We start from the raw sequence: 17,400 nt of genomic DNA, 5'->3' as shown, positions 1-17,400 counted from the left end.
CAGATGATGGTCCAGATGCTTGGGTTCCTACCCCAATGTGGGAGGCTGGGATGGAATTCCAGAATCCTGGCCTTGGCCTGGCCCAGCCCTGGCTGTTATGGCCATTTGGGGAGTGAGCCAGCGGTTGAAAGGTCTGTCTCTCTTCTCTCTCATCACTCTGCCTTTCATATAAATAAATGAATAAATAAAAGTCTTAAAAATAATACTGTAGGCTTCATAGTTTTATCTTTCTTTTGGCAAAAATTTTTCAAGAATGGTGATATGTACTTCATATTACATCATGCAGGAAATACTCTCTCTGTGATATTTTGATGAATCAGTGATTTAGACATTGTCAACCTGATTTATCCCTATAAGCCTTTTACCAAATGATTCTTACCAATCTCATTCTTTTCAATAGTCATAGAGAGAGCTACTATGCTATCTACTAAGACTAGGTCCTGGAGCCAGACTGCCTGATACTTATGTCCTTTAGTTATGGAATACCCATCTGTGGCATTAATTTCCTCCACTTTTAGGTGCTTTACAAGATTGTTTCAAAGATTTAATGTGTTAAATGTTTAATGTTGTGCATGGTACTTAGTAAGCATGTGCTAGTTACAGTATATAATGATTTAGAAATTTGTTTTTGCTGTCTATGTATTTGATACTTATTTGCATGAAAATTCTTTTTTTTATTTTTAGACACTATTTACCAAAATTTTAAGTCATTTTCCTAAGAGTAAATATATATATTTATATATAAACATTATATAATGTTTATATACATTATAATCCTCTCTCTTTTTAAATTTTATTTATAAACATAATGAAGATCTCTCTCTTTGTCTCTCCCTCTCTCTCTGAGACTTTACCTTTTCAGTTACAAGGGGGTCAAAGGTGTAGGAACGTAGTTCAATCTTCCATCCACCGGTTCACTCCCCAGATGGCCACAATGGCCAGCACTGGGCCAGGCCAAAGCCAGGAGCCAGGAGCTTCATCTGAGTCTTCTACAAGGGTGTCAGGGTCCCAAACACTTGGACCATCTTTCACTGCTTTTAACAGGCTACTCTCAGGGAGCTAGAGTGGAAATGGAGCAGCTGGGACATGAACCGACTCCCATATGGGTGGCTGGCATCACAGGTGACAGTTTTATCTGCTATACTGCAATACTAGCCCCCATAAATTCTTTTAAAGTAAAAAATTAAGCTTCAAGAAAATCATCACATTTTTAAGAAGAATGGATCTCAGTTTGTATTTCAAAATTGCCTGATTCTGTAGGGAGAAATAGTCTTTGAGTTGGAAAGAAGTAATAATTATTAGTATAAAAGAACTATGGACTGTGGTAGTTAAAGTAGTGAGATGATTCACTTACTAGTACTTAATTTATTTTAATTTTCTTCATATACGTGAGTGTTTATCTAGTTGCCAGTGGATACACATGACTTCATTAAATCATTAAGTGGTCGTTGAGATTTCATGACAGATATAATGGGTACCTATAGATGATCAGATGTGAACTTGATTTTTTAAAAAAATTTATGTGAGAGTGAGAGATCTCCCTTTTGCGATTTACTCTCCAAATCTCTTCAGTGGCTGGAGCTGGGCCAGGCAAAAGCTGGGATCCTGGAATTCAACCCAGGTCTCCCATGTGGGTGGAAGGGACTGAAGAATTTGAACCATCATCAGTGCCTTCCTGGTTCCACATTACCAGGAAGCTGGAGCTGGGCATTTAATCCATGCACTCCAATATATGATATGAGCATCTTAACTGCTTGGCCAAAGGCCCACCCCAGGCTTCAATCTTTCAGAAAGGGAAAGTCTGGGCTCTAGAAATTATAACCCAGTAAACTTTTTATTGATCTTTGACAAGTTTTTAGAAATAAATTTTAGAAGGTTTTAAACATTTATGAAAAAATGTCCGGCAGAGAAAACCAAGTTGCCTACCAAGAACATATTATATTAAATTAATTTCCTTCATTTCTTCTTTTTCTTCTTTTTTCTTTTTTTTAAGTTCTATTTATTTATTTGAAAGGCAGAGTTACAATGGGGGACGGGGAAGGAGAGAGATCTTCCTTCCCCTGATTCACTCCCCAAATAGCCACAATGGCTAGGTCTGAGCCAGGCCAAAGCCATGAGCCTGGAACTCCATCTGGATCTCCCATCTGTGTGCAGGGCCCCAAGGATTTAGGCCATCTTCCACTGCCTTCCCAGTGCATTAGTAGGGAGCTGGATCAGAAGTGGAGCAGCCAGGTCTTGAACTGGTGTGCCTGTATGGACTGCCAGCATTTCAAGTGGTGGTGGCTTAACCCCTTGTGCAACAATGCCAGCCTCATCCTTCATTTCTTAATAGGTTTATCAGAATGGATGAATTAGAGAATTAGAAACAGTTTGTAAATTTTAGTGTTTGACAGAGTCTTTGACCATATCTTTGGTTAAGATGTGTTGGTAAAGTGTTTAAATTTAGAGAGTAAGTTAGATTCACAGTAGTTTAAAATCCATAATTGGTAGTTGACTTGAGAGACAACATCACCCTTGACAGAGGTCTTTAAAGTGTATTCCAGTGGACTTGTCTCTGTCTTGTCTCAACATTTCTGTCATTGATTGACTGAAGGTTTAGAAAGCGGGTATATCTGCTTGTAGATTATTCAAAACTGGACCTGGATAACTGGTACCATGGAAGGTAATCAAGAAGGTCTCACTAAAACCTGATAAATTAGTCTAGTACAATTCTATCTTTCTATCTCCTATTACATTTTTATACTTTGTATGTAATATAAATTCATAATTTAGGTTGCTTCAGGAAAAAATTTTTTTCCTGCCTGACATTTTTACCAAATCAATATATGAATTGTAGGTATTTCTTACTATAGCATAATATCCTTAATAATACAAACTGAAACTTGGAAGAGTATGTATATAAAATAAATTTTTATTTACTCTAGGAATATGAAGCACGGACAGGGAGGACCTGTAAACCACCACCTCCATCTTCAAGACGTAAGAATTTTGAATTTGAACCACTTTCTACCACTGCTCTGATTCTTGAGGATCGACCGTCGTAAGTATTTTGTTGATCAGTGGAATGCTGTTTCTATTTTAAGCTTAAATCAAATTTTGTTCACCATTTCACTTGAAAGATACTGAGAAATTAGATGTGAAAGAGATTTATTAAATTAAAAAAAAATTCCAGACATGTATCCAAAACGAGTAAGGGAGAATATATTGATATCCAAATCTTATGTATTTTTCTAGATATTTCCATAGGTAATACATGAAACATAAGATCTTGACTTTTTTTTTTTTTTAAGATTTGATTTATTTATTTGAGAGGTAGAATTACACAGTGAGAGGCAGACAGAGAGAAAGGTCTTCCTTCTGTTGGTTCACTCCCCAGATGGCCGCAACAGCTGGAGCTGCGCCAATCTGAAGCCAGGAACCAGGAGCTTCTTCCAGGTCTCTCATGTGGGTGCAGGAGCCCAAGGACTTGGGCCATCTTCTGCTGCCTTCCCGGGCCACAGCAGAGAGCTGGATTGGAAGAGGGGCAGCCGGGACTAGAACTGGCGCCCATATGGGATGCTGGTGCAGTGGGAGGAGGATTAATCTACTGCGCCACAGCGCTGGCCCCCAAGATCTTGACTCTTTATGTCTGCTTTTATTTCAAACCCTCTGTTCCTTTTCTTAATATGATTGGGAAATTTTTCCTTTCTTGACATTTAATATGTACTTAAGACTATTTGTTTTTGCCTTTTATACCATGTAACTATTGAGTGTCAACTAGTTGATTGACTATTATTGTTAAGAATCCATTAAACAAATCTATTTACTTGAAAGGCAGAGTGACAGAAAAGTAGGGAGAGACAGATCTTCCATCAGGTGACTTCAACAGCCGGGGATGGGCCAGGCCAAACCCTGGTGCCAGTACCTCCATCCTAGTCTCTCACATGGGTGGAAGGTGCCCATGCACTTGACCTATCTGCTGTTGTCTTTCCACCTGCGTTAGCAGGAAGTCAGTCGTAAGCAGTGTAGTTGGGACTTGAACTGCCACTTCAATATGGAATGGTTGTATCACAAGCAGCAGTCTAACCTGCTGTGCTAAAACATTGACCCCCAAAAAATCTGCTTTTAAATTCTTAGCAAAACATCTTAAATTCTTCTCTTCCTGTCACTGCCCATCTTTATATTCTCCTCATTGCTGTTCTTCAAAATCTTCTCGGATTTATTATCAGAAAAACCACATCTTCCCTAAAGCAATACCCCTTGATTTTTAACTCCTTTTCTTTTCCTTGGTCTCTCTGAATCTATTATTTTTCTTTTACAAAGATTTTCTTTCCTTCCAGTGTAAAACTTCCTAGTTGCCTTTGTCATTTTTCTGCTCTGCACATTTTTCTGCTTATTAGTCTGATGAGCTTGAAAAAAGAATCTTGAGACTAGCAGGCAGAGGTAGAATATGTTTTAGACATTGGAAGAGAAAAAAGACTGGACATATAAGTTATTTTTTATTCTGATCACATTCCTTTATATTAAAGAATTATGGTTCATGGGGCTGGTACTGTGGTGTAGAAAGCTAAGCCTCTGCCTGCAGTGCCGGCATCCCATATGGGTGAAGGTTCAAGTCCCAGATGATCCACTTCTAACCCAGTTCCCTGCTGAGGTATCTGGGTAAGCAGCATAGGATTGCCCAAGTCCTTGGGCCCATGTACCCACTTGAGAGACTCAGAAGAAGCTCCTGGCTCCTGGCTCCTGGCTCCTGGCTTCTGCCTGGCCTAACTCCAGCTGTTGTAGCCATTTAGGTAGTAAACCAGTGGATGAAAGATCTCTTTCTCTCTGTTTCTCCTTCTCTCTCTGTATCTCTGCTTTTGAAATAAATAAATAAATGTTAAAAAAAAGAAGACTTGTGGTTGTGATGTACTTCTTTTAGAATTTGATGAAAATGTTCACATTCACTTTTTCATTGTTAAATAAAACTTTCAAAACTTTACTTATGAGAACATTCAAAGTTCTATTTCAAATTTAGCTGCCAGGGAAGAAATACACCAGGGCAATTCAAAGATTTCTTGGTGGAAACACTTATGAGAAAACAAGAATGGTTAGATTAGCAAGAAAAATAAAGAACATCTGGCTGTGTCTCTTTATACTCTTAGCTGTCAGCTGAGTAGGTATATAACTAAGTTCTCAGAAGAGCTTTCTTAATGCTTGGTAAAATTCTTCTAAAATGGGTTATGAGGGCAGGCATTTGGAACAGCAGTTAAGACCCTGCTAGGGATGCCTATATCCCATATCTAGAGTGCCTAGACTCCCATGTTCTGCTTCTGATTCCAGCTTCATGCTAATGTGTACTGTGGGAGGATGGCTCAAGTACTTGGATCCCTGCCACCCACATGGGAATCTCAGCTTGAGTTCCAGACTCCTGTTGTCACCTGGCCCAGCCTCAGTTGTTGTAGGCATGTGAGAAGTGAACCAGAGAGAGTGAACATATGAGAGTTAAACAGAGAGAGGAGAGGCAGAGAAAGATCTTCCATTTGCTGGTTCACTCCCCAAATGGCTGCAATGGCCGGAGCTGGTCCGATCTGATGCCAGGAGCTAGGAGCCTCCTCCAGGTCTTCCCATGCAGGTGCAGGGGCCCAAGGACTTGGGCTATCTTCTACTGCTTTCCCAGGCTATAGTAGAGAGCTGAATTAGAAGTGGAGCAGCCAGGACTTGAACTGGCACCCATATGGGTTGATGGCACTGCAGGTGGTGGCTTTACCTGCTATGCCACAACACTGGCCCCAGAATGCATTTTTTTTAAAAAGATTGATTTATTTGAAAGGTAGGGTTACAGATAGGCATATGCAGAGAGAGAAATCTTCCATCCACTGGTTCATTTCCCAGATGACCGCAATGGCCAGAGTTGGGCCTATCCGAAGCCAGGAACCAGGATCTACTTCTGGGTCTGCCATGTGGGTGCGAGAGCCAAAGTACTTGGGCCATCTTCTACTGCTTTCTAGGCCATAGCAGAGAGCTGGATGGGAAGTAGAGCAGCCAGAACTTGAACCAGTGCCCATATGGGATGCAGCACTGCAGGCAGTGGCTTTACCCGCTACGCCACAGTGCCTGGCCCTGGAATGCAGTTATATTATTTCTGCTTCTCACCTACCTAATCCTTTAAGAATTGATTAGGCTTTATCTTTTCTATCAAGTCTTTGTTGACTTCTTCACGCCTTCAGTGGTACCTGTTTCTTTAAAATTTTATTATAACTTATCATGATAGTTACTTCCAATAATAATATATGAAATTGACTTGAAATAAACTAGACACAATAACTTTATAAGAAAATCCCATTGTACCACAGACATGTTTGAACAGCTAAAAAATTATTCTTTTTCATTCTAGTATTGAACCATCTGAAGTTGGTATGTTAATTGTAATAAATATAATACCTATTATTCTGTTTCTGTTTTTGCTTATCTGTATTATAGAGATTGCATTTGGTCTGAGATACCTAATTAATTAACAACTTTGTTCACCTTTTTAAATTTTAAGAGACTTTTAATTTTATTGAGTGGTAGTGATTTATATGACTTGTATTTATGTAATTAAACCCACAAACTAAGACTTTCAATAGTATTGGAATATGAGCTTCTTAATTACTCACCCCTCCTTCTGCTTAACCAGTGGAAGAACAGATGCAGAAGACAGAGAATGAAGACTTGAGTTTCATTAAGTACAAAATTGAATGGGAATACATGAGCACAGTGTACTTTTAAGTTCTCTCCTAGCAGACATGGGCAGCTAACAGCCATCCAGTCTATAGACTGATAAGCTGGAGCAAGAGACCTGAGTAACATGTAGGTTTCTTCAGTTTTTGGATTCAGGAAGGTTCAAAATGGTTAAAAAATACAATCTCTATAATATAGATAAGCAAAAACAAACAGAATAAAAGGTACTATGTTTATTACCATTAACATATCAAAAAGCAGGTAGCTCTATTCATCGCTGGCTTAAAAACTAGTGCAGTGGACCTGGCGCTGTGGTGCAGCGGTTTAAAGCCCCAGCCTGCAGCACCAGTATCCCATGTGGGCGCCAGTTCGAGTCCCGGCTGCTCCACTTCCAATTCAGCTCTCTGTTATGGTCTGGAAAAGCAGTATGTTACCTACTAGTAATGTTCGAATGTTACCTACTAGTAATGCCACTATTTCTTTGAGATAGTGTATATGAGGGTGGAGAAAAAGGCAGCACTTCTTCCTTAGTATCCAATTGATGTTGAAAGTTTCCACTTCGATAGGTCAAAGTGATAATATGAGAAGAGAGGAGGACTTTGTTCCTTACAAGTGAGTTTATGAATTGGTGCCACTTTCCCCTTTCTTGGACTCTATAATTGTCAGAAACATCTAGAGCCATTGACTTCATATAGACTGTTGTGGATGAAATTTTCCTTTGTAAATGGAGCAAATATATATGTAATCATTTGAAATCCATTTAGAAGATTTCAAATTCGGTTTCAAGCTTTTGTTAATTTTTTTTTCTTTCTGTATCTTTCTTTCCTTATCTACCTCAAAATCAAAATAGTCTTAAAGAAAAAAAGAAGAAAAGTGAACAAATGAGCTGTTTCTATTTTATTAGATCACTGATACTTACTGCACTAGTTTTTTTTTTTTTTTCTTTTAAGATTTAGTTTATTTATTTGAAAGAGTTACAGAGAGAGGTAGAGCCAGAGAGAGAGAGAGGTCTCGCATCCACTGGTTTACTCCCCAGATGATAGCAATGGCCAGAGCTGAGGTGATCTGAAGCCAGAAGCCAGGAGCTTCTTCCAGATCTTCCATGCTGGTGCAGGGGCCCAAGCACTTGGGCCATCTTCTACTGCTTTTCCAGGCCATAACAGAGAGCTGAATTGGAAGTGGAGCAGCCGGGACTCGAACTAGCGCCCACATGGGATACTGGTGCTGCAGGCTGGGGCTTTAAACCGCTGTACCACAGCGCCAGGTCCACTGCACTAGTTTTTAAGCCAGCGATGAATAGAGCTAGCTACCTGCTTTCCTCTTTGACTTCTTTACCGGATTACTATATACACCAGTGCCAAACAAAATAGTAGAAATCCTGAAAGATAAAAGTCAAAGGTTACAAAAATTGTAGAGGTTTTTATGTAATACCTTTGGAAACTAGCAAATATTCATACCATGTATGAGGCAGAAGCTATCTTAGTTATTTACTAATAGTTTATTATTTTGCCTCCCTAATGAATAGACTCTTGTATAAGATGTAAGAATCCTAAACTAGTCTTTTTCACATAGTGCCTGAAGAGTGCTGAGTGAGCTACTTAATATTTCTTGATTGATATATTACCTTTTTGTTATTTTAACAAAATACCCGAGAGAAGATACTTAGGAAAGTAAAGATTTATTTCAGCTTACAGTTTTGGAAGTTCACAGCCCAATATCGGGAGGCCCCATTCAGGCATTTTCTGAAGCCAAAGGATGGTAGAAGGAGGATCACATGGCAAGCCAGGAAGCAGAAAATGGAGCAAGACCAAGCTTGGCTTAAATAACCAACCCTCTTGTAAGAACTACCTTTTGAGGGTTAAACCCCAGTGACCTAAATACCTCCCAGTAGACCAACCTCCACGCTGTAATCAGATCAAGTCTCTACCATCAATCCATCATCCATTAACATATGACTTTGGGGTTTAAACATCCACGTGAGTTCGGAGAGCCGAATCCTGTTTTTTGGCTTAAACCACAAAAAGTTATTATATTCATTCACTCTTTGGTTTTCAAGACTGAAAAACCATATTTTAAAATTTATTTCTCTAGACAGCCACAAAATTAAAGAACTACTATGCATGTATTTGTTTTTATGCTTTACTGTATGACATCCAGCTACTTAGCAGTTATAGTATTGAAGCTCTGTCAGAGATTGGTAGGATATTTACCATATGGTCCATCAGTTTAGGACCAACTATTAAACATCTGCTTTACACCAGGGTTTTTAAATATCTGATGATTGAAGTGATACCAGGACTTAGACTAATTTAATAAGCTAATTTTTATTTATGCCCTGGTTTATTTTGAGAGTATGTGTACAAGGGCTCTTGAACAAATTTGTGGAAATACATGTTAGGAAAAAAGTATGTATGGATTTCAAAATTTTGTTGTACTAAAATAAATTTATCCCTTAACTTCATTTTTCCATGAACTTTTTGAAGTGCACTTGTGTGTTTAATTTGAACTCAAGTAGTTCTTTCAGAGCATGATGTACCTCCTCATTGGTCCTTTAGAAGCCTGCTGGGTCTTGAAAGAAAGGGGAGTGGTAATCTATGGGTCCTGAGGACAATTTGTATTATCTTGCTTGGCAGCCTCTTCAGGAGTGACCGTAACAGTTTCTTCGGGCAGTGTAGAGTTCATCCCCTTACACGGGTTGTACTAGCAAAGAAGACTCAAAAAGAATTTAGAAGCTCATTATCCCTAGATTCTTGAGGGTTTTCCCACACATCTTCATTCTGATTTTCAGGATCCATTCCTTACCAGTGAATGCCCTCACTTTAACAAGAGAACCCTATGAGATTGGGAGTTCAACTTGTAATTCAACCATGGGATGAGATTCTGTATTTGATTTTAAGCAGTCTCAGTGTTTCTGCTTTAGGGTGCACATAAAGCTTTCAATCATTTGAGGTAGCTATTTGAATGCTTGAGTTAATTCTTTTCTTTGTCTACTTTGTCTAGCAACATTAGGAACAACCATCCAATCTCATTGTATTTGTTAGTTTTCCAAAATATTTGAAAGTATAATAAACATAGTCAGTGGAAGTGTAATAAACATAGTCACCCAGCTTTTTGCTTCCCATAGGTGGCTGATTAGAAGTATCCAGTAGGAATATTTTGCTAATCTCTGTTGCCAAATCACACCGTGGACCATCAGTGCTCTCTAGTACTCCAGATTTCTGTGTGGAATCATTTTTCTTCTGTCTTTAGCTTCTGTGGGGGCTTGTCTTCTTTTTGAATACTTTCAAGATTTTTTTTTTACCATCTGTGGTTGTCCTCAATTTGACATGCTTTATTTTGTTTTTCATGTTCCTTCTATTTGAGTTTCTTTGCGCTTAATGCATCTGCACTGATGATTTTCTCCCATGTTTAGTAAAATTTTAGTCTGTTTTGTAAACATTTTTTGTTCTTTTCTCCCTTTCTTCTGAGATGCTAATTGAACATATGTTGCTTGATATTGTTCCATGTCGTGTAGCTCATTTAGGTATGTATGTATGTTCTCTCATCGAATTTTATTTCTCCATATATTTCATTTTTAGAATTTAAAAAATTTTTTAGATTTATTTTATTTGAAAGTTAAAGTTACACACAGAGAGAAGGAGAGACAGAGAGAGAGAGAAAAAGAGAGAGGTCTTCCATCCACTGGTTCACTTCCCAGTTGGTGCAACAGCTGTAGCTGTGCCTAACCGAAGCCAGGAGCCAGGAGCCTCCTCCAGGTCTCCCACACAGGTGCAGGGGCCCAAGAACTTGGGCTGTCCTCAACTGCTTTCTCAGGCCATAACAGAGAGCTGGATCAGAAGTGGAGCAGCTGGGTCTCAAACTGGCGCCCATACATGATGCCAACACCGCAGGTAGTGGCCTTACCTGCTAGCCACAGTACCGGCCCCATTTTTACAATTTTTTAACCAACTCTTCAAGTTCACTGTTTTCTTCAATGTATAACCTATCCAATCAGTCTCATCTTTTGTAGTTTTCATTTTTTAAAAATATTTATTTATTTTGAAAGCCAGAATTAGAGAGACAGAGAGAAGGAGATCTTCTATTCACTAGTTTACTCTATCCACTAGTTTATTCCCTAGGTAAACACAATGGCCAGTGCTGGGTCCAGGCTGAGGCCAGGAGCTTCATCTGGGTCTCCCAAATGGGTGGCAGGGGCCCAAACACCTGGGCATCTTCCACTGCTTTTCCCTGGCCATTAGCAGAGAGCTGGATTGGAATGGAACAATGAGGACGTGAATTGGTGCCCATATAGGATGCTGGTGTTGCAGGCAGTAGGTTTACCTGCTACACTGCAACACGGGCTCTGTGGTTTTCATTTTAGAAATAATGTTTTACATATTTGAAAGTTTTACTAGAGTCTTGAATTTCTCTTCTTATTCTTTTTTCTACTTTCGAGAGAGAGAGAAAGGAAGTATTTAACACTTTGTCATTCTTATATTATCCTGTTACTTGTGACATTTCTGTGTTACTACTGCTGCTTGATTTTTTTCTTATTATGAATTATATTTGTATACTACATCTATGATAATTTTTATTGGATGCCAGACATTGTGATTTATATAGTTGTATGCTGGACTATGTGTGTATGTGTGTGGTATGTGTGAGTCCTATGAAATATTTTTTGGCTTTGGTCAGTTATGCAGGTAATTGGAATTCGTTTGATCCTTTTGATGTAGTTTTGTGAGAGTGGTTCCAGAATATAATTTAGTCTACAGTTAATTTTTCCTTAATCCTGAGAGAATACCTATTTAAGGACTTTACCTGATACTCTTATCTATTAGGAGTTTTTTCCACTCTGGCTAGTCCCATGTGGTCTTTGAGAATGTTCTAACTGTTCCTTTCTGGTGGTTCTGTCCCTGGCCATAGTTTAATCACACACATACAGCAATCAGCACTCAACCAAAGACTTGAAGGTATTCCCTAAAACTCCTTTCTTTCTGGATCTCTAATACACAATTTCTAGCTGTGTGGACTTCCCATCTCCAAGCCCCCTCCTGAACTCAGGAAGATTGATGGACCTTGTTTGTGTACTCTCTTCCACCACTGAGACCTGGAAGCTCTAGGCAATAAACTCAAGCACACTGATTAACATATTTTGCTGTGGCCAGCGCTATGGTGTAATGGGCTAAGTAGATGCCTGCAGTGCTGGCATCCCATATGGGTGTTGGTTCGTGTCCCAGCTGTTCCTCTTCCAATCCAGCTCTCTGCTGATAGCCTAGGAAAGCAGTAGAAGATGGCCCAAATGCTTGGGCCCCTGCCGCCATGTGGGAGACACTGAACTTCTGGCTCTAGGCTTGGATCAGCTCAGCTCTGGCTGTTGTTGCCATTTGGGGTGTGAACTAGCAGATGGAGGACATTTCTGTCTCTCCCTCTCTGTCTATAACTCTGGCTCTCAAGTAAATAATAAAATCTTAAAAATATGAATATATATTGCCTATTTTTCTAGTTATTTAAGGCAAGAAGGTTAAACCTAAGTCTCTTACTGTATACTTAACCAAAACAGAAGTCTTAAATTTTGTTCCTCTTTGCTACTACATACTTGAGGAATCTAATCTAAGTTGAGATTAGAGGAGGAATTAGAACTTGTAATGTGAAGCTTTTTGTCATATACATTTCCCTGTCTCTTTTGTTGAAAACAACTGATTCTTAAAACTGATATAAAAAACCCGATATATAAAACTGTATAAGTGATCATGTATAACATGACTTAGAACAGATATAAAAATATATTCATGTATGTGGTCATGTGCAAATATATTTCTTTTTGCATTTCATATATCTAAATTACTGACTCTGAAGCCATTGATTTGATAAACCAAAATATGGTATATGCAAAGGATTAGTAGATTATCAAATTAGTAGTTAGAACATTGTCTTTTTTTAAAAATTTATTTGACAGGTAGAGTTAAGACAGTGAGAGAGAGAGAGAGACAGAGAGAAAGGTCTTCTTTCCGTTGGTTCACTCCCCAAATGGCCTCTATGGCTGGTGCTGCACCAATCCGAAGCCAGGAGCCAGGTGCTTTTTCCTGGTCTCCCATGTGGGTGCAGGGCCCCAAGCACCTGGGCCATCCTCCACTGCCCTCCCGGGCCATAGCAGAGAGCTGTACTGGAAGAGGGGCAACCTGGACTAGAACCTGGTGCCCATATGGGATGGCGGCGCCTCAGGCAGAGGATTAACCAAATGAGCCACGCCGGCCCCAGAACATTGTCTTAACATGCTAACAAGTTGAAATTAGTTGAGCAGTTTATTATAAAGATATACCAGCATTTACCTATGACTGAAAAATTCTCCTAGGTACTTACTCAAGGGAAGTGAAAGCAATGCCCAGAAATAGACTTGATTGTTAATATTTTAATAGCTTTGTTCAGAATGACCCCAAACTGAAAATCACTTAAATGTCCATCCACATGGGTAAATAGACTATTTCTCAGTAATTAAAAGGATATTACTAAGACAGTACAGATGACTTCCAAAAACATGCTGAGCAAAATGAACCTAGATGAAATCATTATTATTTGAGGGCCTGGAAAGGTTTATTATGTAAAGGGAGACAGGCTCAGTCTTTCTTGGCAGCCACTGCCTCATGGAAGCCAGGATGCTGCTCAGCTCCCCACTTCCTCTTGGTGTGGATGTGTGTCCCCATTCTTTTCTTGATGAATTTGTGGGCCTCTTTGTCCTTGGAGACTTTGAGCAGCTCCATGGCTTGGCACTTATCGGGGGCAAGCCGCATACCTCCTGGATCATCTTCCTCACAAACTTGGTGTACTTGGTTAGGTAATTGCGGCAGCGGCTATATCTCTCAGCTTGTTCACTTTCTTGGTCACCTTGTGGCCTTTGTTGAGGCCCGTGGCTATGGAGTAGCACAGCCAGTGACTGCTGGGGTGGAAGTTAGGTGAAAGTCTTTAAAAGGCAACAAATTAATTACTAGTGATAGAAATCAGAGATGTAATTTTGTAATGTAGGAGGTGGGTAAATATTGAGTACAAAAGGATCACAGGACAGTGTTGTGGAATGATGGGAGGAATTTTCTGAATCTTACTTGGTATATTAGTTACACAAGTACATACATTTGTCAGGACTCATCAGACTCTTCTTAAAATGTTTATTCATTTTATTATATGCAAATCATACATAAAACAGGAAAATGTACAGCAGGTATTTGGCCAGCAGTTAAGACCCTTTTATCCCAAACTAGAATGCCTGGGTTTGATTCCCAACTCTGGCTTTTGACTCTAGCCTCCCACCAATGCAGCTCCTGAGAGGCAGTGATGATTGCTCAGGTTGTTGGGTTCTTGTCACCCATGTGAGAGATCTGGATTGTTCCAGCCCTAGCTCAGCCTTGGTTGTTGCATATCTTTGGGGACTGAATCAATCAGTGATAACTTTCTATGTCTCCTTCTTTGTTTCTCTGTATCCTTGTCTCTGTCATTTTTTTTTTAAATCTAGAAGAAAAAAGGAAAACTCTAATAACTGGACTTAAAATATGGACTGAAATATGAAATGTTCAAATATGTGTAAACTTACAGGCACATGATACACACACCACACATATCCAACAAATATTTTTTTTTAAGATTTTGTTTATTTTTTTGAGAGGTAGAGTTATCAGTGAGAGGGAGAGACAGAGAAAAAGGTCTTCCTTCTGTTGGTTCACTCCCCAAATGGCTGCAACAGTTGGAACTATGTCGATCTGAAGCCAGGAGGCAGGTGCTTCTTCCTGGTCTCCCACGCAGGTGCAGGGGCCCAGGGACTTGGGACATCTTCTATTGCTTTCCCAGGCCATAGCAAAGAGCTGGACGCCGGGATTAGAACCGGCGCCCATATGGGATGCCGGTGCCGCAGGCAGAGGATTAACCTACTGTGCCACAGTGCCGGCCCCATATATCCAACAAATATTAGAAACCTAGATTTGGATTCTGTTTTAAAACGACTTCTGGAGTAAATGTTTGGCCAAGCGGTTAGGACACTGGTTAGGATACCTGTGTCCCACATAGGAGTGCCTGAGTTTGACCTCTAGCTCCAGCTTTGGATTCTAGTTTCCTGCTAATACAGACCCTGGAAGAAGCAGTGATGGCTCAGGTGATTAGGTTCCTGCTACTCACATGGGAAACTTGGATTAAGTTGTCAGCTCCAGACTTTGGCCACTGGTCATCTTAGTGTTTTCTTTCTTTTTCTATGTTTTTCTTTCTGCCTTTCAAACAAATAAGTAAATAAAACTTTTTTAAAAATACAGAGTTTTTTTTTTTTTTGCCTTTTCACTTTCTTAATATATGAAATGAGATGGTTTATTACTCAGGTTTTCACTTCTATAGCAAATACCCAACACAGGCTACTAATGGAGGAAGGAGGTTTATTTTAGCTTACATTTAAAAATGTTTTAATTTTCATTTTATTTGAAAGTTAGAGAGGTAGAGATAGATGGAGACAAAGACAGATCCTTAATCCACTAGTTCATTCCCCAAATTTTTGCTGTAAACAGGCAGCAAATTCTTGAGTCTCCCATGTGGGACCCAACTACCTGAGCCATCATCTGCTACCTCCCAGGGTGTGCATTAGTGGGAAACTGGAATTGGAAGCAAAACTGGAACTCAAACCCAGCTACTCCAATATGGGATGCAGTGCGTTAACCACGGTGCCAAATGCCTACTCCTTGGCTTATATTTTTGGAGGTTCACAGTCCAGGATCAGGTGAGCCTAAATGGCATGGCCTTCTGGGGGAGGCTGGAGGATAGAGGAAGAATGATTACATGGTGATCTCGGAAATGGGGCAGAGAGACTAGGACTGGCTAGTCTCTTGTGAGACAAGCCCTCTTGTGAGAATTACCTTCTGAAGGTGTGCCCCCAGTAACATAAAGACCTAGTACTAGGCCTGCCTGGTAGCTACCATAATTGGATTAACCTCCTCCATGACTTTAGAGCTTAGCCATCTCCATGAGTTGGGAAGCCAAATCATTTTCAGATCATAGGAGAAGGTTAGGTTAGAGATTTTCATATGTAGGTTGGCACCGTGGCTCAATAGGCTAATCCTCCGCCTTGCGGTGCCGGCACACTGGGTTCTAGTCCCGGTTGGGGCGCTGGATTCTGTCCCGGTTGCCCCTCTCCCAGGCCAGCTCTCTGCTGTGGCCCGGGAGTGCAGTGGAGGATGGCCCAAGTGCTTGGGCCCTGCACCCGCATGGGAGACCAGGAGAAGCACCTGGCTCCTGGCTTCGGATCAGCATGATATGCCGGCCGCAGCACACCGGCTGTGGCGGCCATTGGAGGGTGAACCAATGGCAAAAAGGAAGACCTTTCTCTCTGTCTCTCTCTCTCTCACTGTCCACTCTGTCAAAAAAAAAAAATCATTATAAAAAAATTTTCATATGTGACCATAAAAAATTAATAATTTACTTTTAAAAATTGGCTTAAGTAAATTTTTTTTCCTCAGAAATCTTCCTGCGAAATCTGTGGAAGAAGCTTTACGTCATCGACAAGAATATGATGAGATGGTGGCTGAGGCTAAAAAACGAGGTATAAAATTAATTGCAAGTGTTATAATTTATTTCTAGATTTTGACAAATTAACCTATTGATTTCAACAGAAAGATATATAGTAAAATTGATGAAATCTGTCTTCAAGATGTTACTGAATTCTTTGTTTTCTGTATTATTTTTTTCGACTGTTAGGAAAAAATGTCATACTAAGATCATGGGTTTTTTGTAAGAACTCTTACAAAACTAATATGAGGAGAAAGGCAATGGACAGGGAGGAATCTTGAAATTGCAATAATAAAACTTAAAATGATTATTATTTTACTTTATAAGTGAAAGTATCTATGACTATTTCATTTTTTTACAATGTAAGTTAATAATTTTAACCTAATTTCCTGTATGGCTGTGAGATTATGATTTGAAACTAAATTTTACTTTTGTGACTTATAAAGTCTCTCCATAGTCCCGAATGTGTCATTTGGTTAAGCACATAAATGTTTACTGTCATGAGTATAAATTTACATTCATTCTCTTCTCCAACAACAAAGTAAAGTAAGTATAATTTAACAATAATTATTATTGGCCATTGTTATTCAGGATAAATATATGTTAAAAAATATAACATAGCTTTAATTTTAGTACTTATTTTTATATCTATACACCAGCAACTGATATTTTTTCCTTTGATTTTAGTGAATGCAACGTTATAATAGTATATAGTTATATACTATAGTATATAGTATAGTATATAGTTATGCTTTTATTTAGAATTTTTTTAGTGTTTTTTTTTTTTTTTACAGGCAGAGTGGACAGTGAGAGAGAGAGACAGAGAGAAAGGTCTTCCTTTGCCGTTGCTTCACCCTCCAATGGCCGCTGCGGCCAGCGCGCTGTGGCCGGCGCACCGCGCTGATCCGATGGCAGGAGCCAGGAGCCAGGTGCTTTTCCTGGTCTCCCATGGGGTGCAGGGCCCAAGCACCTGGGCCATCCTCCACTGCACTCCCTGGCCACAGCAGAGGGCTGGCCTGGAAGAGGGGCAACCGGGACAGAATCCGGCGCCCCAACCGGGACTAGAACCCGGTGTGCCGGCGCCGCTAGGCGGAGGATTAGCCTAGTGAGCTGCGGCGCCGGCCTTTTTAGTGTTATTTTCATCTACTTGAAAGGCAGAGTGACAGAGAGAAAGAAAGAGATCTTCTCTATACTGGTTTACTTCCT

The 17,400-nt window shown here is 39.8% G+C and overlaps 1 protein-coding gene across 10 annotated transcripts in view; it reads left to right on the top strand.

The window, feature by feature from the left end:
- TBC1D12 (TBC1 domain family member 12) overlaps nt 1-17,400 on the top strand; it is a 131,632-nt gene that overhangs the window by 87,988 nt on the left and 26,244 nt on the right. For 9 of the 10 annotated variants that reach the window (XM_070057572.1, XM_051823425.2, XM_051823424.2 and 6 more), the window contains 2 exons: nt 2,925-3,040; nt 16,146-16,228. In XM_070057572.1, the coding sequence (XP_069913673.1) occupies nt 2,925-3,040; nt 16,146-16,228 (199 nt within the window). Of the gene's footprint in view, nt 1-820; nt 1,123-2,924; nt 3,041-16,145; nt 16,229-17,400 lie in introns of those variants that run through there. The other variant, XM_051823426.2, reaches the window with a different exon arrangement.

The sequence above is a fragment of the Oryctolagus cuniculus genome, chromosome 15, assembly GCF_964237555.1.
Source record: "Oryctolagus cuniculus chromosome 15, mOryCun1.1, whole genome shotgun sequence".
Lineage (NCBI taxonomy): Eukaryota > Metazoa > Chordata > Mammalia > Lagomorpha > Leporidae > Oryctolagus > Oryctolagus cuniculus.
This window is presented reverse-complemented; position numbering and strand designations above follow the sequence as displayed.